This window comes from Octopus bimaculoides, chromosome 1, assembly GCF_001194135.2.
Source record: "Octopus bimaculoides isolate UCB-OBI-ISO-001 chromosome 1, ASM119413v2, whole genome shotgun sequence".
Lineage (NCBI taxonomy): Eukaryota > Metazoa > Mollusca > Cephalopoda > Octopoda > Octopodidae > Octopus > Octopus bimaculoides.
Window position 1 is genome coordinate 4,003,106 of NC_068981.1, and position 21,448 is coordinate 4,024,553.

At 38.0% G+C, this 21,448-nt stretch overlaps 1 protein-coding gene across 1 annotated transcript in view; it reads right to left on the reverse strand.

The window, feature by feature from the left end:
- Positions 1-45: 45 nt before the first annotated feature.
- Positions 46-21,448, reverse strand: part of LOC106870635 (rab GDP dissociation inhibitor alpha) — a 51,683-nt gene continuing 30,280 nt past the window's right edge. Inside the window, exons 2-11 of the mRNA XM_014916776.2 lie at positions 18,476-18,583; positions 12,984-13,080; positions 11,157-11,291; positions 9,613-9,811; positions 8,305-8,436; positions 7,125-7,293; positions 5,071-5,173; positions 3,268-3,412; positions 3,092-3,146; positions 46-1,482 (exon numbers count right to left, since the gene is read on the reverse strand). Of these exons, the coding sequence (XP_014772262.1) occupies positions 1,342-1,482; positions 3,092-3,146; positions 3,268-3,412; positions 5,071-5,173; positions 7,125-7,293; positions 8,305-8,436; positions 9,613-9,811; positions 11,157-11,291; positions 12,984-13,080; positions 18,476-18,583 (1,284 nt within the window). The 3' untranslated portion in view covers positions 46-1,341. The remainder of the gene's footprint in view (positions 1,483-3,091; positions 3,147-3,267; positions 3,413-5,070; positions 5,174-7,124; positions 7,294-8,304; positions 8,437-9,612; positions 9,812-11,156; positions 11,292-12,983; positions 13,081-18,475; positions 18,584-21,448) is intronic.

Genomic DNA, 21,448 nt, shown 5'->3' on the forward strand with positions numbered 1-21,448 from the left:
AGAAAGAGAGAGAGAGAAAGAGAGCAGTAGACCAACAGACACAGAGAAGTGCTCTACATTTATTGTTCAAACTGAAGACATGACATTATCATACATTATCTGATTGATGTGGATACAGACAGTTTATTATTATTATTATTATTATTATTATTGAGAGCAATGATGGCACTTCGATAATCAAAAAAAAACAGAAAAACACAGAACTAGCCAATGATCATTAGATTGCTTTTATTTTTTTTTTTTAATTAATTTTAAGAACTTATACCATTGTATTTTTTTAAAATTTCAATCAAGCCTTTTTTTTTAAAATATTTTTTTTTCCTAATTGTTTTTTGGTCAATCAAAACATGACAATATTGAAAAGAAAAAATGGTGCATAAGAAAGTTTTACATATTTTTTTCCAAAAGAAAAAAAAAAAAAATACTCAAAATGTAATGGAAAACTTGAAAAGAAAAAAAAGGTAAAAGATGATAACACATTAAATACCTAAACATCGAATAGATTGAAGAAGAAATGTTGAGACAAAGCTAAAATTTTAATGAAGGCTTATTTGAAGAGATTTTACATTAAAGGATTAACTACTACAGGGGGGAAATCAAGTGTGCAGAGAAGTCTAGGCTGTTATTGTTATCATCATCATCATCATCGTTATTATTATATTAGTTGAACAGTTAATTCTTGGTTTCAGGGTTATTATTGTAACAAATTAATGATAAGATACAAATAAGCTAATTCATATTATTTTATGTGAGAAGAAACTAAGAAAATAAGCAGAAAAAAAAAAAAGGAAAATATATGTATAATGTAGAAATTTAATAATTTCCATTGACAAGAATACCATAATTTAATAAAAAGAAGTAATATGTAACAAGAAATTAAAATTAAAAAATACAGGATTGATTACTAAATATGAATTTTATTTTATTGTAGTAACTGTTTCATAGCTAAGAGAAAAAGATTGTCTCTGCTCTGCAAAATTTATGAACTCATCAGGAAAAGAAAGAAAAAACAAAAAGAAAAAAAAAAACAATGGAACAATTTTTGTCTCATGCCAATGAGCCAAAGCCTAAAAGTAGTCTAGACATTAGATATCTGTGACAAATGTGAACTACATTATTAATAGAACATCACAGAAATGACTAGTCGAGCTATCAGTATGAATAAGCATGTCAAAAGCCTAATGATCCAAACTAGCTTCGAAGCTGTTGGGATGTAATAGTGTGCTGCTGAGAGAAAAGCAGGAAGAGAATGTTTGCATCCAGAGCAGATGTTGGTGTTAAAAGGGGAAACATCTGAATCTTGCCAGGAGCAACATTAATCCAGTTATGTGAAATACAGCCTCAGCAATTATCTTCCATTCCAGCATGTGTGACTTTCGAAAAGTCAAAATCTTCCCCAGTGGCTCGTTTGAAAATATCCAAAACATCGTTACATGTAGTTTCAAAGTGAGTGGTGGCATCATAATTCTTGGAGATAAAGAGCTGGAAAAAACAAACAAAAAAACCCAATAAGCATCCATATTTCACAATTAATACATGTACATACATATATACACATAACACACACCTATATGTATGTAGATTTGATGGAATCCAGTGAGCAAAAGCACTGCTTTAATCTTCAATGTATGCTTTGACATGGTGGTCTTGGTTGGATGCCCTTCCTAATACCAACCACTTTGCAGTGTATACTGGGTGCACTTCTTCTGAGACATTGGCACAAATAAGATCACCCCGTACCTCATGAAACAAAGAAAAAGACCCAGCCCCTCAACCACGCAAGACAAGGGGAGGTGGTTTTATAATTAGTGTTGAAAGGCTAAAGTATAATAGGACAGGCACAGGTGTCTTGCTGTAGAGATACATGGCTACCCCACACTACATAAGGGTGGGTGGGAAGAAGATGCTAGTGTCACAGCATTGAGTTATTGGACAAAGAATTGGAAAAAGGGTGTGGGTAAGTTCATTAAAGTATTGAAGAAGAGGGAAAGATGGTTAGAGATGAGGGTAGAAGTGAAGAGAGAGAATAAAGGTGAAGGTGTGGTCAATGTAAATATCAGTGTGGGCAGATGAAGGGGGAAGATATTTTAGGAATATAATACACTAGGTGACATGATATCACAATTTATCAGTCCTGAGAGTTTATCTATCAGGACTGGTTCACAGTGTACCCCTCTCTCTCTCTCTTTTAACCTGTGCCAGCATAAAGGATGATGACGATGGGCACATACATACACCAACACATACGCTACATCACGTTATCTCTGCAAATGTTTCAATGTGATCATGTATCTATCTGCAAGAAACTGCAGCCAAATGACCCTCAAGTACTAACCTGCCATCTTAAAGAAAGAAATGCTTAAATAAACAGGATAAAGCAATATTGAATATGACTGTTGATGGAATGGTCATGGCTAGAATACAGATCAATCAAATGCTCAAAATTCTATAAACTCTGTAAGACAATACTAATGGCATTGGAAACACTTTCAATATCATTATCATCATTCCTCCAGGTGCTTTTCCTGTCACCAACCTTCAACTGTTTCTAAACAAGGCAATAATCCGTAGAGCCATGGAAGATTAGAAATGAACGATACAAACACACACAATCATATTCAATCAAACCCATGCCAGCATGGAAAGCGGACGTTAAACAATGATGATAATGATGATGTATTCGGAGCTTGTCCATCATCATTTCATTTAACATCCACTTTCCATGCTGGCATGGGTTGGATGGTTTGACTGAAAACTGATAAACCAGGGAGCTGCACCAGGTTCCAATCTGATTTGGCAAGGTTTCTACGGCTGGATGCCCTTCCTAATGCCAACCTCTCTGAGAGTCAAACGGGTGTTTTTTATGTGCCACCACTGGCACAGGTGCGAAAGACCTGACACCAGTATTGGCCATGACTATGGTCTCACTTGGCTTGACAAGTCTACACAAGCACAGTATATTGCCAAAATTCTTGGCCACCTGTCACTGCTTCCATGAGGCCCGACGCATGAATGGTGCTTTCTACGTGCCAGTCACACGGCAACGGCATTGGCCAAAAAATTAAAAAAGGTAAATTAATGTCTTGCTTACCCGACTGTCTGTACCATCATCTATTGGTTCTAAAAGATCACTGATTGATACAAACCTAGGTGAAGAAAAGGAAATTCATTATAGAGGATGCTGTTTAAGGAATTTTCATCTGACAAAGTGGGAATTAAAGACCATCTTTTTCACACACGTGAGAGGAGAAAACAAATGCTACTCACTTTTGTTTGATGGGGCCGAGGAGGTTCAGACCTGCACTAAGTTCATTTTCAGGATTGTCAGTCTCTGCAGTGGTGCTCACAATGGCCAAATAGAAATTTTTCGCTGCGACATTATGTGCATAAGAGACACAACAAACATAAATATCTGTTTAAGGAAAGGAAAAGAAAAAAAGAAAAAAACTATAAGACAAAGCAGTAAAATGATGTTAAAGAAAATACATTTTATTCCATTCTTTAATTTAAAGATACAGTAATCACTCACTGTACTGAATATTTTCCTGGCTAATATATTCTTTTACTTGTTTCAGTCATTTGACTGCGGCCATGCTGGAGCACCGCTTTTAGTTGAGAAAATTAACTTCTAGGACATTCTTTGTAAGCCTAGTACTTGTTCTATCGGTCTCTTTTGCCAAACCGCTAAGTTACGGGGACCTGAACACACCAACATCTGTTGTCAAGCAACGGCAGGGGGATAAATGCAGACATATATATATATATATATATATATATATAGACACAATGGGCTTCTTTTCAGTTTCCAACTACCAAATCCACTCACAAGGTTTTGGTCAGCCCAAGGTGCCACATAGTGGGACTGAACCCAGAACCATGTGGTTGGTAAGCAAGCCAGTAAATTTATATTACGGGATTCTGTGGCCAATAGGTATTTATATTTTTTTAGATTTTAATTATTTCTGTATTAAATTAAGCATTTTCACACCTACAATTAATGAATAAAAATACAGCACAGTACCACACTGTATAACACATTAATTAAAATATATTAAAAGAAAATAGGCGCAGGAGTGGCTGTGTGGTAAGTAGCTTGCTTCCCAACCACATGGTTCTGGGTTTAGTCCCACTGTGTGGCACCTTGGGCCAGTGTTTTCTACTATAGCCTTGGGCCAACCAAAGCCTTGTGAATGGATTTGGTAGACGGAAATTGAAAGAAGCCTGTTGTATATATGTATATATATATATATATATATATATATATATATGCGTGTTTGTCCCCTCAACATTGCTTGACAACTGATGCTGATGTGTTTATGTCCATGTAACTTAGCAGTTTGGCAAAAGAAACTGATAGAATAAGTACTAGGCTTACAAAGAATAAGTCCTGGGGTAGATTTGCTCGACTAAAGGCGCTGCTCCAGCATGGCCGCAGTCAAATGACTGAGACAAGGAAAAGAGTATATTGTAGATGAGTAAACAAAGAATCACACATACTGAATGGAAAATGAAACTCGGGAGGCGAATGTGTGGTGTTGTTTGGCATTTGTAATAAAATAAATATATATAAATTGTAAAAATAATAAGAAAAAATATACAGTACTGTTTCTACTTCATGGAATTTCAACCATTGCGATAGTTGAGGGATTATTGTATATTTAACTGTTTTGTTTCAATTGAAATACATAGCTTTTGTATTGATTTTAAATGAAATAAAGAAGCTAATACGGCAACATTATTAAACTGGTGTTTGAGGCTTTAATTTGTGTTGTTATTTACATCGTATATGGTGCTTCAATAGCTTACAGAAAAGAAAAAAATACAGATTTGTTTGTTCCATTATTTTCATTGGGAACAAAGATTCAACAACAACAACAACAATGAATTTTGTATTTAGTTTGTAAGATTCTTGATGTGAGTTGAAACAAAACTTGGGAGGATCATTACACTGAACTGAGACTGTACTGATACTGAACCAGTGAATGTGTTATTAAATTGGCATAATATGACCCCCCCAAAACAATAACAAAGAAAAATCAAAGTGTGGGTGTGTGAAACACAGATATTTACCATTTTGCCTGTTCACCTGGGATTGTGGAATGATTATCTGACATGATAAACTATTGTCTGTATCAGGAATACAATGATCAAGAATGCAGATTGCTCGGACAACCTAGACAAGAGAAAAACAAGACAACATTGTAATATATAAACAAACAGGGATACATATAGTCCGTCCCTCTCTTAATTCGTCATCATCACCATCATCATTTAACATCCGTTTTCCATGCTGGCATGGGTTGGACAACTTGATAGGAGTTGGCAAGCTATAGATCTACACCAGGCTCCATTTGTCTGTTTTGGTTTCTATGGCTGGATGCCCTTCCTAACGCCTTTTATGTGGCACAAGCACTGGTGCTTTTTATGTAGCACCGTCACAAGTACTCTTTATATGGTACCAGCATGAAATTCTGTTTCAATAATTCTAAAATATGTGACAGTCTCAACTAAAACATTAAAAAAAGAGAAACAATTTCTCTTTAATCCTGATGATGACGATTACTTTACTTTACATGATTACGATCTTACGTTAACTTTTAAGTGTCTCAATTGTCTCCCTTTAGGCTGTTAACTATTTTGAATGGTGAATTTGTTAACTTTGACTTGGATAAGGATAAACTATTTATAACTGTTACTAAATTTTCTACAGCTACCTTCACATTCCATGACTACCTTTGGAATCGATCAGGTACTGAACAAGGATTCTGGATTATTTTCCGTTTTTTTTTTCTTAATTTTTGAGAGCGGTCGGGTTCATTTTTAGTATTCCCGTTTGTGAGAGCAGTCGAGTTTATTTCAGAAATTCTCATTCTAAAAATCATCTCTGGCCAATCGTAGAGAGGACGTTGGTGTTGCCTTGGGAGGTTTGTGCTCTGAGTGCTCTTGTTATTGTTATTATTATCATTATTATTATTATTGAAGCAGTGAGCTGGCAGAATTGTTAGTACACTAAACAAAATGGTCAACAGCATCTCTTTTGGTTTTATATTCTGAGTTGAAATTCCGCTAAAGTCTTGCATCCTTTTGGGGATCAATAAAATAAGTACGAGTTGAGCACCAGGGTTGATGTAATCAACTTAGCCCACCCCCACTGAAATTGCTGGCTTCGTGGCCCCTAATATGTATTAAGTCTGGCACTTCATCGGTCTCTTCTTGCCTAGCTGCTAATTTATAGGGACATAGGGGAAAGTGTTTACTATAGCTGACCGAAGCCTTGTGAGTGGATTTGGTAGATGGAAACTGAAAGAAGCCTATCATATACATATGTGTGCATGTGCGTGCTTGTTCCACAGCCCTGCTGGAGACAACCAGTGTGTACCCTTGTCTTGATATCATGCAGTGGTTGTAAACAAGTGTTACTATCGCACAAGTGATTTTGTACATTCCCAGCCTTTTGTGAAAAACATGTCTGGATAATATCCGTCGTATGGAAACAGGTGAAGGTTGGTGACATAAAGGGCATCCAGCCACAGAAAACCTGCCTCAACAAATCCCTTGTGACCCATGCAAGCATGGAAAAGAGGATGAAGGTGACAATGGATGTTTAAAAAATTATAGACAAATTACTATCATGTATTTGTTTTGCAAGACTCCTGATGTGAAATCTTGTGTTGAAACATACTGTCATATTTGGTGATGGTCATCCTTTTTGTCAATTAACCACACCCACTTCTTTGTCACTTCACCTTTATTATTATTATTATTATTATTATTATTGTTTTAGTGTCCTTTGTCTGAAGTCTTTCATCACACATCCTGTGACCTCTTCAGCAACTCTCCATTCCATGTGTCTCCTCCTGTTCTGTTTCAGTCCATTTTGTCTTTCTCAGAATGTACTAAACAGAACAGGAGCAGACACACGGGATGGAGAGTTGCTGAAGCGGTCACAGGGTGTGCAATGAAAGGTTTCAGACAACCAACACTAAAACAAGAATAATTAAATCTGAAGTGAAGACCAAGTAATTAGTGCATGTGGTTAATCAGCAAAAACAGATGACCATCCCTAAATATAACAAATTACTATTATTATATGATGAAGTAAAATGAAAGAAAAGAAAACTCACCTGTCCTTGCTTTTTACACTTCTCTGGAGCATAAGACGGATCACAGATGATCATTTTACAATTAGCTACCTGTCCTTGCGATTTCACTCCTACAGCTTTACCTTCTTCAAAGATCAGTTCATCGACTGGTTTGTCCAACATGTAAGTTCCACCATAAATTGCACTTAGTCTGGGAAAATAATCAAGAAAGACAATTCTTTTTACTATAGTTCCTGGCTGACATGAGTGGATTTGATAAATAGAAACTAAATGAAGCTTGTCATATATATATATATATATATATATATATTTGTTTTGCAAATATATATATATACATACACACACACACATATATATATATATATATATATATATATATGTATACATACATATGTAAAAAGCACCATCCGACTGGCTCCTGTGCCAGTGGCATGTAAAAAGCACCATCCGAACATGGCCAATGCCAGTACCCACTGACTGGCTCCCATGCCGTTGGCACATAAAAAAGCACCCAGTATACTCTTGGAGTGGTTGGTGTTGGGAAGGGCATCCAGCTGTAGAAACCTTGCCAGATCAGATTGGAGCCTGGTACAGCCGCTGGCCCTCCAGACCTCAGTCAAACCGTCCAACCCATGCCAGCATGGAAAGCGGACATTATACAATGATGATGATGATGTAACACTGGTGATTGTGTCACATTAAAAAGCACTGGTACTGGTGCCACATAAAAAGTGCCCAGTCCACACTCGGAGCAGTGGTCATTAGGAAGGGCAACCAGCTGTAAAAACCATGCCAAAACAGATAAATGGAGCTTGGTGTGACACCTGGCCTTGCCAGTTCTAGTCAAACTGTCCAACCCATGACAGCATGGAAAACAGATGCATGATGATGATGATGATTTCTTTATGCATGTATGTATGAGCATCTCATCTTGACACCACATAATGGTTGTAAACAAGCATCACCGTCATACAAGCGATGAGGTTGGTTTCCAGTTTTCCATGGAAAACATGTCTGGCAATGAGAAATATTACCTTATTTGGAAACAGGGAGGACATCCAACCTCAAAAAAATAAACAAAAAAAAAAGAACTCCATATGACCCATGCCAGCACAGAAAAGTGGATGCTAAAAAGATGACGCTGACAAGGATGAATACAAAAGTTAATGTGAATGCTGAAGAGTGTAAGAAAGAAACTGACCGAGCAAATCCCTGTGGTAACTCTCCAAGACCATATAAGGGATACAAATAAGGAGATCTTCCAAAACGAGATAAAGAGTCACTGTAAAGTCTGCATCGTTTGATGGTGTCAATAGCAGGTCTAGTCATGTAACTAAATTAAAAGACGAAAAAACAAAAAAAAAAACATTGAAGAAATTAAGATATATACATAAAAAAAAGATGCATGTGATAAATTTAAAAACAAAATGAAAACTGTCCATTACAAACAGGAGTTTTATTTAAATATAAATGTAAAGATTTTGGCTTTTAACCCTTTCACATTCAGATTATTGTCAAATTTGATCACAAAACAGAACCCCATTCCTTAAAAAAAAAAAAAAGACAAAAACAAAATGAGAGCATGAGAGATCAGATCTGGTCAATTTGGTTACAAACAGCCAAAATATTTGGGCCAGTCATGGCTTGATAGGGTAACTTTTGCATATGTCACTCAATTGCCTTTCCATCTTCTTTACACTCACTCACTCAGTCTGTCTGTCCGTCTACCAACATGGCGACTCACCGAAAGCAAAGTCAGATATGAACAGACTGAGTCACCATTAGACACCCTTTCTCATCCTGTCAGGCCAACATTTGTATGATTGTTGTTATTAGTGCTGGCACAATCATCATCATCATCGTTTAACGTCCGCTTTCCATGCTGGCATGGGTTGGACAGTTTGACTGAGGATTGGCAAGCCAGGAGACCACACCAGGCTCCAATCTGATCTGGCAAGGTTTCTACAGCTGGAAACCCTTCCTAACACCAACCACTCCGAGAGTGTAGTGGGTGTTTTTTCATGTGCCACCAGCACAAAGGCTTACATTTCACTGGCACAGGAGCCAGTCAGACAGCACTGGCAACTATTTCATTTTTTTAGTTCAGGAATGTAAAAAGCACCCACTACACTCTCAGAGTGGTTGGCATTAGGAAGGGCATCCAGCTGTAGAAACTCTGCCAGATTGAAGTGGAGCCTGGTGCAGTCTTCTGGCTTGCCAGCCCTCAGTCAAACCGTCCAACCCATGCCAGCATGGAAAGTGGACATTAAACAACGATGATGAATCCAGGTGGAGGGTGAAGTCAGATGCAGTTTCCCTAAAACAATTTTTGCTGCATGTGTACTGTTGAAATTGGGGTGCACCTAATATGCCCTTGAATCTTTTATGCCATCAAATACAGTAATTAAAAAATGCCCAAGGGTCCTTCACGATGAAAGTTATATCCAGAAAAATGATAAAAATTCAAAGGGTGCTAGTTTTACAAATAAAGAAATAAATTTCTACTTACTTATCATTTAAATAGAGAGATAAAGCATGTCCAGTAAAGTCTATAGTGCCGCAGTCCAATTTATAATTCTTATATAATTCCTCTGATGTTGTCGATTCAGGGTTTACATTGCACCAGGTTGAGGGATCATCTTCATCAAAATCCTGCACAAACTGTAAAAACCTACGGAAGCGACGTTTTTCAAACAATCCTAACAGAGCTGGAAAAAAAAAACAAAAAAACAAATACATTTATTTGTATATATGATATACACACTAATATAACATCCAGAAATGTAGAGAAATACTATTTGAAGCATTAGACCAAGTGTATGACTGGTGCAAAGCTCCAGCCAAACGGAAGGTGACATAGTGGTAGAACCCTGAAGTACACAGCGTCATAACGGCAAAGAGACCAGCTCGGAAAGACTGGAAGCAGCAGAAAATATAGGTCAGATAGGAGGGGAATCCCATCCTCATTGCTAAGAATCAGAGACCATGACCACATACACCATCACTCTCCAAATGATTCCTGCCACTGACCAAGTCTTTTAGTCCATTCCAGTGTTTTCTTCTTGGCCTCTTCTACCTTATTTCCCCATTGACTCAACCTCAACAATGTTGGGGTCAATGTTTTGGGCCCTGATGATACGCCCAAAATACTGCAGCTTCTGCTTCCTGATATTTGCCAAGAGTTCTCTTTCTGAGACCTGACTCATTTGTTCAAGGGTCAATCCAGCTGATCCTCACTACTCTTCAATACTACTTTGAGTCCTGCTTTCATATCCATACAATGCAACAAGGATCTGCCTTTACGGATTGTATTGAGTGATTTTAAGGTTCTGCTGCTCCTCAGATATTGTTCTATGATAGCACCCAGATACAATATCAAGTAAGTAATTAAAGAACTCTGAAGTTCAGTATTGTCTCATCAGAATTAGTCAATAACCCACCTAAGTACATTATTTACATTTGACAGATATTTGTCCTCACCTTATTTGTTGTTAACACATTTCGGCTGATATATCCTCCAGCGTTTATCAGGTGTCCTGGGGAAATTTCGAACCTGGGTTTTCATTCCTAAGGTATTTTTTTGATATTATTATCATTCAGGTCACTGCCTGGAATCGAACTCGGAATCTTGGGGTTAGTAGCCTGCACTCTTAACCACTACGCCATATGCCCATGGGCAATTATGGAGTGAATTTTAGAGCTTATAAATCTAATGGCTTCCGCCATGATAGATCGCTAGCCATTAAACCTTTCCTATTTTCTCTCTCTGCTTATTTCTGTGTTCCTTTCTGTCGAAGAGCATAGGCTCGAAACGTAAAAGACTTTCTCACTTCCTGGGCATTAAACTAATACATCTTTTTATTTGTTTACACACCTGTCTTCGTCTTGTTTTTTTTTGTAAATTCTCACTAGTATCCGTCAAATGTACATAATGTACATAATTCCTCATCTCTCAAATATAGAGCTGTAGAACCCACTTAAGTTTTTATAAAATGCAAATATTGAACAGATTAGCACAATTACAAGAGAACAAGAGAAAGTCTCAATACTCACTTGAACTTAAAGCTTCCCTTTCTGAGGCTGGCACTTTATATACCTTGCCACCTTTATATACAAAGCTACCTTCAACTGATTTGAACTCTAAATATCTAGTGACACCAGTTTTTATTAAAATCTTCACCAACTGACCTAAAGGAAAAATTAGAAAGAATATTTAATTAAGTATTGGGAAAACTACCTTTAAAAAAAGCAAACATTAATAAAACTACAATCAAAATTGCTTTGTCGTATAATAGTCGAATTTTCTGCACAGTTGTGGCTGTGCAGCTGAGAAGTTCGCTTCCCAACCACATGGTTCTGGGTTCAGTCTCATTGCTTGGCACCTTGGGCAAGGGTCTTCTACTACAGCCCCAGGGTGGTCAAAGCTTTGTGGGCAGATGCAGTAGCCAGAAACTAAAAGAAATCCATCATTGTGTGTGTGTGTGTGTGTGTGTGTGTGTGTGTTGCTTTCTCTTGACATCATGTGATAACTGTAAATGAGTATCACTGTCATACAAATGATGTTTGCTTCCAGTTTTCCACGAAGAACATGTTTTGCCAAAGGGAAACATTACCTTGCTTGGAAACAGATGAGGGTTGGAGACAAGAAGGGCATCCAGCTGTAGAAAACCTGCCCCATCTGACAAGTGCAAGCATGGAAAAATGGAGGTTAAAAAGATGATGTTTTGCATTCTGTAAATTTAGATAAATGCCCATCTTATTTTTAAAATTGAAATAAGAGTGACAACTGCCTACTATGGAAAGTACTATTGTGATACTATTGGCAAACATTTCCATTCTTAACATGTTTCAGCGGAATTGAACATGAATATTCAACATCATCATCATTGTTTAATATCTGCCTTCCATGGGTTGGACGATTTAACTGAGGACTGGTGAAACCCGATGGCTGCACCAGGTTCAATCTGATCTGGTAAAGTTTCTACAGCTGGATGCCCTTCCTAACACCAACCACTCCAAGAGTGTAGTGGCTGAGAAGCACTGAACTAGATGCAAAAAAAAAACAAAAAAAACTCAAAAATAAGCAAATAGTTAATTTTATTTTAAAAAGGGTAGAAAATTTATTTAACTTTAAAATACTTTAATATAACTGATGGTTGCTCCTGTCGATTTTAATGTACGAGTGTTTGAAGGAAAGGATTTAAAGAAGAGACAAAAGGATTAAAAACAAAAGAAGCTGCATCTATTTGCGATGGATGCTTGAATGTGATTAGAGTCCAGGTTTGGATTTTGCTATGAAGGAGGACATTGATGATTTTGGTTTTGCCTGGGATTGGACAGATGTGTCTGTAGATTGCAGGATAGAATTCTTTTATTGTTCTGTTTCTTCAGCTCAAAATTGTTTAGATGCATCATGACACGTTTTATGCCACTCAGATCGATCTCGGCAATAACTTTCCCAAAATGTGAAATTTAACCTAAAAATAGTTTAAAATGATTGATAAATGCAATACTAATAATATGTAAAAAAAAACAAAAAGTCTGTGGCACCTTGAGGAAGTGTCCTTGGGTTGACCGAATGGATTTGGTAGATAGAAACTGAAAGAAGCCCGTCATATGTATATGTGTGTATGTGTGTCTTTGAGGTTGTCCCCTACCACCGCTTGACAACTGGTGTTGGTGTAGTTACATCTCCGTAACTTGGTAGCTCGGCAAAAGAGACTGATAGAAAAAGTACAATGCTTTTAAAAAAAGGAGTACTGGAATCAATTTGTTCAACTAAAATCCTTCAAGGTGGTGCCCCAGCATAGCCACAGTCTAAACAAAATAGAAGTAGATAGTTAAAAATGTATAAATAGAAATTAAAAAGAGTCTTCATACCATTTGCCATGAGGAATTTAGGGATGAGATCCACATTCCAATCTCTGCCTCTACCAAATTCACTCGGTGGGGTTCCCATGCCAAATTTCGAATAAAGCTGCAAAAGTGGGAAAATTACAATAAATATTAACAAATGAGATAAAGGTAAAAAAAAGAAGAAAAAAAAAACACGAAGAAAAAAAAAATTGGGTCACAGAAATATCTTCAGAGTATGACAACCAGGTAGAGAAAGTTGGTAGATTATAAAATTACACAGATAAGATATACAACTTAAGGAGTGATGACAGAATGGGGCGGGGATGGCAAGGATAGCTAAGTGAATGGTAACGTGTACTATGCTTTTGCTAATGTAGTAGTGATGTGAAGGCACATGCCACAGTGGTTAGAGTGTCAGGCTCACAATCATGGGGTAGTGAGTTCGATTCCCCAGACCAGGCTGGTGTTGTGTTCTTGAGCAAGACACTTTATTCCACACTGCTCCAGACCACTCAAATGTAGAAATGAGTTGCGATGTCCCTGGAGCTAAGTTGTATCGGCCCCTTTGCCTTTCCCTTGGATAACATCAGTGGCATGGAGAGAGGAGGCTGGTATGCATGGCCGACTGCTGGTCTTCCATAAAACAACCTTGCTCAGACTTGTGCTTTGGAGGGGAACTTTCTAGGTGCAATCCCATGGCCATTCCTGACCGAAGGGGATCTTGTCAATGCAGGGGTGAGAAGATACAGACACCATTTTGAACTCTCCCATCCCTGATCAGGTCAAAAATCCAGGATGTGACACCAGGAAGGATTGAGGGCTGCACCAGCATTTGGCTGGGACCCATTTTCAGTTGAGAAACAATGTGAAATGAGCCTTGCATGAAGACAATGTGCTGCCTAGTCCAGAAATCGAAACCCCTGAACTTATGGTTGTGAACCCAACACTTTAACCCTTAACCTTTCAGCATGCTGAATGGTCTGTCAAGGGCAATGCTTATTTATTCACAGTGTTTTGAATTGATTATGTATTATCTTGTAATTCAAAGATTTCAATGGATGTGGTGTAATACACATTTTTGAACGACATTGCAAGGAAGGTGAGAGACATTAGATCCGGCCAGTTTGTATATAAAACAGGTAGAATATCAGGGCTGGTTTAACCCTTTCAGCTCTGACCTCCTGAACCTTATTTGACTATATACCTGGCTTCCTGATGCACCCCACCGGTAGAACGGTGCTATGGTATAGAGAAAAATAAACCATCCACCGGTAAACAGGTGTTATGGGCTCAAAGGGTTAAATGTTAAAGTGTCAAGGTATATGCCTTCATGACTGGTGAATTCCACCTGTAAAATGTTCTTAATTGAATTTTCCTTTATATCCAGAGAAAGAAAACAAAAATCCAACAACCAACGTTTTGTGACTCTCAAAGATAAGGGGCAGGTGATTTCAAGAACTTTGGAATTAATCACTCAAAAATACAACCTCTAGCAGAAAGCAAGTTTGATCTTCAGATGCAGACAAGGGATGAAAGAATTTGTTGAGGCAGATTTTCTACAGTCAGACACTCTTCCTCTCACTTATTTTGCTTGAAAATAATATTTCCCCCATGTATAGACATCTTTCCATGGGAAGTTTGAAAATGAATGAGTTTACAACTATTATGTGACGTCAAGACAAGGAGACATAAACACACACACACACACACACACACACACAAAAAGCTTCTTTCAGTTTCCATTTACCAAATCCACTCAAGGTTTTGGTCAGCCCAAGACTATAGTAGAGGACACTTGCCCAAGGTGTCACACACTGGGACTGAACTAGGAACCATGCAGTAAAGGTTCTCAACCACAATCACACCACCTAAACCAAGGATTTGCTAACAGCCTGTAGGTTTCCCAAATGGTCACCTGTTAAGTGGTCACCCACTAACTAGGTTGGACATTGCTTAACTTCAGTTACTGGAGGAGAAACAGTGGTTTGTGTGATACGGCCATAAACAGAAACATCATCATCACAGTTATCGTTTAATGTCTGTTTTCTATGTTGACTGAGGACTGGCAAGCTAGGAGACTGCACCAGGCTCCAATCTGATCTGGCAAGGTTTCTACAGCTGGATGCCCTTCCTAACACCAACCACAGAGTGGAAGTAATTTTTGGATAGAGTCATTTGTATATCGTTCATCGTTTAACGTCCACTTTCCATGCTAGCATGGGTTGGATGATTTGACAGAGGACTGGCGAGCCAGAAGGCTGCACCAGGCTCCAATCTGATCTGGAGGAGTTTCTACAGCTGGATGCCCTTCCTAACGCCAACCACTCCGAGAGTGTAGTGGGTGCTTTTTGCATGCCACCGGCATGAAGGCCAGTTAGGCAGTACTGTCAATGACCACGCTCAAAATGGTGTTTTTTTATGTGCCACCTGCTCAGGAGCCAGTCCAGCAGCACTGGCAACAACCCCGCTTGAATGTTTCTTTATAATTAAGACTAATTTATATCTTTCTTTTTTCTTGAGAATTGGTAAAAATAGCCACTATGAGAAAATTTCAATTAAGAATATTTTGTGCAGGTTATTCAGTACATCTCTCCTTAATAATGCAAATTCATGCCATTGACCTATTTGAGTTATTTCCCCTCAACTCATTTCATCTTAGTTTATTTAAGATATGTATGGCTGTGTGGTTAATAAGTTCGCATCTCAACCATGTGATTTGCGGTTCAGTCCCATTGCATGGCACCTCAAGCAAGTGTCTTCTACTATAGCCCTAGGTCAACAAATGCCCTGCTTACAGATTTTCTAGAAACCGAAAAAAACTGTGTGTGAGTACACTTATATATATCGAAATAAACAACAAGGATATCCAGAGGTAATGCAGTACAATCGTTTCAAGCAACTTCATTTAATTGAACAATGCAATCATTACATTAATTTAAATGCAGAGCAATCCTCAGCTGCATAAAGACATAGAATTTAATTAAATTCAAACAGATGAAGACAGCATGTTCTCTGTCTATCTCCTTACCTTCTTGGAGATTTTAGGTAAAATTATACTAATGTGTCCATCTGTTTTAATTTAATTAAATTCTATGTCTTTATGCAGCTGAGGATTGCTCTGCATTTTAAATTGATGTGATGATTGCATTGTTCAATTAAATGGAGTCGCTTGAAACGATCGTACTGCATTACCTCTGGATATCCTTGTTGCTTACATTGATTTTAATCACCTTATTTTGAAATTGTATGGATAATACCGTACTAAATTCTGGTGCCTCAACTTAGGTACCATATTCATCTGAATATATATATTATATATACAGGGTGTGGTGAAGAAATTGTCTAAATTACGCAATAATGAAAATAACACTGACATTTCATTTTAACAGATATATTTACCAAAATTGCATAAAAACATCTTGAAATACTAAAGAGTAAATTTATTCAATAAAATTGCCATTGGCTTCAACCATGGTCTCCAGACAACTTCAGAATCTCCTGCAACTCTTTTTGATGGTCTCCTTGTTTAAGTTGGTGAATGCTGCCATAATCCTTGCCTTCAGTTCATCTTTGGTGTTACAAAGAGTTTTGTTGGTCTTTCGCTCAATTGCGCCACACATACAATAATCAGGGGGATTGCAATCTGGGGAGTTAGGAGGCCAGATGTTAGGGGTGATGTGGTTGCAGAAATTGTGCAGAGTCCTGTTGCCAGATACAGGTCTTCCAGCAGCCACCCTCTTGACCCAGAACAGCACTACCTTCTTCGGGCACTTGATATAGGCCTGTGTGTTGAATCTGAGACTGTATGGGAAGATGAAAGGAGGCACAAGCGATCACTCCAAACACCATGATGTTGACTGGATGTTTGATTTTTATCACTCTCGGTGTGTTTTGGGGACACGGCAAGCCAATGGTTGTTCTGATTGTCCACCATCTGATCCAGGGAGAAATTTTTCTCATCTGAGAAAAACCAAAGTATGTTCGGTTGGTGGGGACACTTTAGTTTGTTCAAAAGCTTCGTAGCGCAGTGTTTTTTGTCCTTGATGGCATGGCATAAAAATTGGCCCTTTCTCATCTTGTATGAGGAATACTGAATGTCTTTACGCACTACCTGCCTGATAAGAAACTCAGACACTTCCATATCCCTGGTGATGGACCTGATTGACTTGGAGGGATCATCATCAATCATGGCCTGGATCTCACCAACAAATTCAGGAGTTCTTTTCTTATCAGAACGTCAGAATGAGTTTTTCGAGCTGCTGTACCTTTGTAATCACCATTAAACTATTAAACTCAACCACCTCTTTCCGAATCCTTTGCACTGTCCTCAGATTGACACCCAAACACTCTGAAATGTCTGTATTGAAGCTTCCGGTGTGAATGCCAAGCAGTACAGCATGTTTCCAAAGTTCTGGCAGATTGAATTGCATCATGGTGCTGTTTTTGTCATACACAGTGCCCAACTGATCCTACTATACAATGTAGTCAACAAAATCAAAAACATTGTGCATGTGTGAAATTAAAAATATGTAAATGGTGACAATTTACCAATTACATCCTGTATATATATGGTTGGACAGAATTTTTTGAGGTAGAATTTCTACAGCTGGAAGCCCTTCCTAGCATATATTTCTAGGAAAAGTGGACATTAGGTGATATAATTAGAAATTTTATCACAAAAATCTTTGTGTGTGTGTGTGTATGTATATATGTGCACCCACATACAGGCAAATTGTCTAAAAGTCTCCTTTTGCAACCACATAGTTTCAGGTTTAATTCTTCTGCATATCTCTGGCCCACCAATGCCTAATGGGCACATTTGGGACACAGAAACTGTAGGAACCATGTCATATTTCTATGTGTGAATGTATTTATGTATGCATGTGCACATGTGTGAATCTGTGCAAATGCTGACATCCCTATGGCTTCACTTGTCAGCACTTCAGTAAAACTGTCACAGGTTTACAACCTTTGTTGACATTATGATTACCTGCTTGGCACACCTGTGGAATAAAAACATCCCTTACTTGAGAAACATGTAAGGGTTGGTGATAAGAAAGAGTGTTCAGTTGTAAAATCTGGCCTCAAATAAGGACCTGTCCAACCCATGCTAGTGAGGAAAAGCAGACATTAAAATCAAACACACACACACAGATGTTCTCAATATTCATAATCGTGATACCTAGCTGGTCAGACCTGGGAAGTGTAATAACAATTGCTTCTGAGAGGACCCTATTAAAGGGGTGTTCAAGGACTCTGCCCCACACACCCCTCCTACAAATAGAAGGCAGAGAAAAGGGATTAACAGATATAATTTTAAATCATATTTTCACTGCCATAAAAGGTCTTGATTTTTATTCAAGACACAACCATTAAACTGTTTGACTTTGATATTTAAAAGCTAAGGAAATACCAAATTGCACCAAGTATATATATTAATTAATTAATTAAATTAGAAAATATTTTAAGTTAAATGCGATTCTGAAATATTCAAAGAGATATAAAAGAAAACTCACTTCTTCTAATGGTGTCATGGATGCACTCTCCCCTCCATAGTATTTATTCCGATCCATGTGAAGAACTCGTTTGCCAACTACTGACAACATGCCACTGAGAATGCATTCCTGGAAACAAATAAAAAAAAAATTATTTTCAGTAAACAGCATTTTGAATTACCAATAGAAATTTAAGTTAGAAGCAAAGTTTTGAATAAAAATTCTTAAAATAATTTAACACAATTTTTAATTTACAAAAAAAAAAAAAATGCAGAAGATGGAGATTAAACCTGTGAAAATAGTAATAAGTAGAAGAGTATTAATTTCAAATTCTATATTACCAATAGATTAAAAAAAGAAAGAAAGAACATATCTTCGTTCAACTTCAAGATTTCAGTATTTGAAATCGTGATATACGAATTTGTTCAGGTAGAGTCCTTACTAAAGGAAAAACAAAAGAATTACTAAATTTGCCTTAATTTTCCGGACTGGCCCTCATGCCGGTGGCACGTAAAAAGTACCCACTACACTCTCAGGAGTGGTTGGCATTAGGAAGGGCGTCCAGCTGTAGAAACTTTGCCAGATCAGATTGGAGTCTGGTGCAGCCATCTGGTTCACCAGTCCTCAGTCAAATCGTCCAACCCATGCCAGCATGGAAAGCGGACGTTAAATGATGATGATGATTTTTAGTGCACATATAACTGCATGGTTGAGGAGCTTGGTCAATCCCACTGTGTGGCATCTTGGGCTGGTGTCTTCTATAGCTACAGGCTGGCAAAAGCTTTGAAAAAGGTTTTGTTAAATGGAGAAAGACGGTCTATGTGTGTTGACATCATGTAATGGTTGTAAACAAACATCACCATCATACAAGTGGGGTTGTTCATTTCCAGTCTTTGAAGAAACATATGTCTGGTCATGAAGAAATGTTACCTTGCTTGGAAGCAGGTGAGGATTAGTGACAGGAAGGGCATTATCAAGCCACGGATAATCTGCCTCAACAGATTCCATCCAACGCATGCAAACAAGGAAAAAGTGGATGATGGTGACAAAGTAGCAACTGGAAAATGAAACCCTCAAACTTCCTGTTGAAATCTTCAGACCAAATTTAGTTTCCAGAAACACAGGTTATTCCAACATATAAAAATGAAGGAAAAACACTTATGAAAACAATTTCCAAAATTTTCATTTTTTCCCTCTCTCAATAAAATCTAAAACATTTATCAAAACTTACAACTAAAAAGTTTTGAAAATGAAAAGGTTAAACTTCATTGAAATATTTTTTATAGTCCTAGCACTACAGAAAGACGAGGAGGAGGAGAATAATAATAATTATCATTTCAAACTTTTGCCACAAGGGCAGCTTGGGAGAAGTGGGGGACAAGTTGATTACATCAACCCTAGTGTTCAACTGGTATTTATTTAATCGACCCCCTGAAAGGATGAAAGGCAAAGTTGACCTCGGTGGAATTTAAACTCAGAACATAGCGACAGGTGAAATACCACTAAGTATTTAGTCCAGCTCACAGCCATATAATAATAATAATAATAATAATAGTCATCACTCAATCTCCATTTTCCATGCTGGCAATGGGTTTGATGGTTTGTCAGGATCTAGCAAGCCACAGAAGTGAGTCAAGCTCCATTTGTCTGTTTTGGCATGGCTTCTATCACTAGATGCCTCTCCTAATGCCAACCACTTTAAAGGGTGTACTGAGTACTTCTTATGTGGTACCAGCAGCCAGTGAGGTCTGCTTTGGCATGAAGGTGAATGAGGGGTGCATGAAGGTGAATGAGAAAGAGGTGGCTTTTTGCTGGGTGTTGAAAGGTTAAGCAGCAGTTCCCAAACTTTTTCAGGCTGCTGCCCCCCTTGACACCCTGGCCACATTCCTAGCCCCCCCCCCCCAAACTAGCCATCACAAACATAGACCTCTTTCTGAAGCAAATTCAAAAAAGCAACTGTATTTCACAAATAAAACTCGTACCCATTATTTTATTGTTTTTACATGAATAGCTACCCCATTATCACTCCACTTTTCTTCAATGCTCCCTTGGAACTTTCCACTGCCCCCAAGGGCCCCATACCGCCCACTTCGGGAACGACTGGATTAAAGTATGACAGCAGGACAAGCATAGATGTCTTGCTTATAGAGGAGACATGGGGCTACCTTACATTATATAAGGATGAGTTGAGAGTAGCTGGAAAGACGATAAAGCTGGTGAGGTGCCAGAGCATACTCTCAAGGCACAAGAAAGTGAACAGTGAACCAAATTTACTCCGGTTGCAGATAGTATTGATGATCTGACAGAGATTAACATTTCATTACAACATAAAATACATATTTGTATGCGTTCGTGCTGCAATGCTGATGTTTGTCAAAGCACCACCACCTCGTCATGCAACTAATTCAGAGACCACTTAACAAGTATTCTTGATGAAGATAAAATCAGGCTCTGGTCAATATGCCCATGTCGTTTTGGCTTAAAACCAAAATATAATCACTACAGAAAGTTTGTGCAGACATGCTGCTAGGTGGAGGTTAGGTATGGCTGCATAGTTAAGAAGCTTGCTTCCCAACCATGTGGTTTGAGGTTCGGCCCCACTGTGCAGCACCTTGGACAAGTGTCTTCTACTATAGCCTAAGCTGACCAAAGCTGTGTGAGTGGAATCAGTAAATGGAAATTGAAAGCTGCCAGTTCTGTGTGTGTGTGTGTGTGTGTGTGTGTGTGTGTGTGTGTGTGTGTGCATGCATTTATAGCTTGATAATATATTTGTGTAATCCATACTAGCATGGAAAAACAAATGAATGAATATATACATATATACAGCAATAAGAAAATGGAGAATATGCGGTATCCATTGACTTGCAGACAGTGCATTCCGTTGACCCGCCAAGCAGTATATTGGATAGATACTATCCCTTAGTGGGTTGAATCCTCAAACCCTAACTCTCTTGCATTATATATATATATATATATATATATATATATATATAT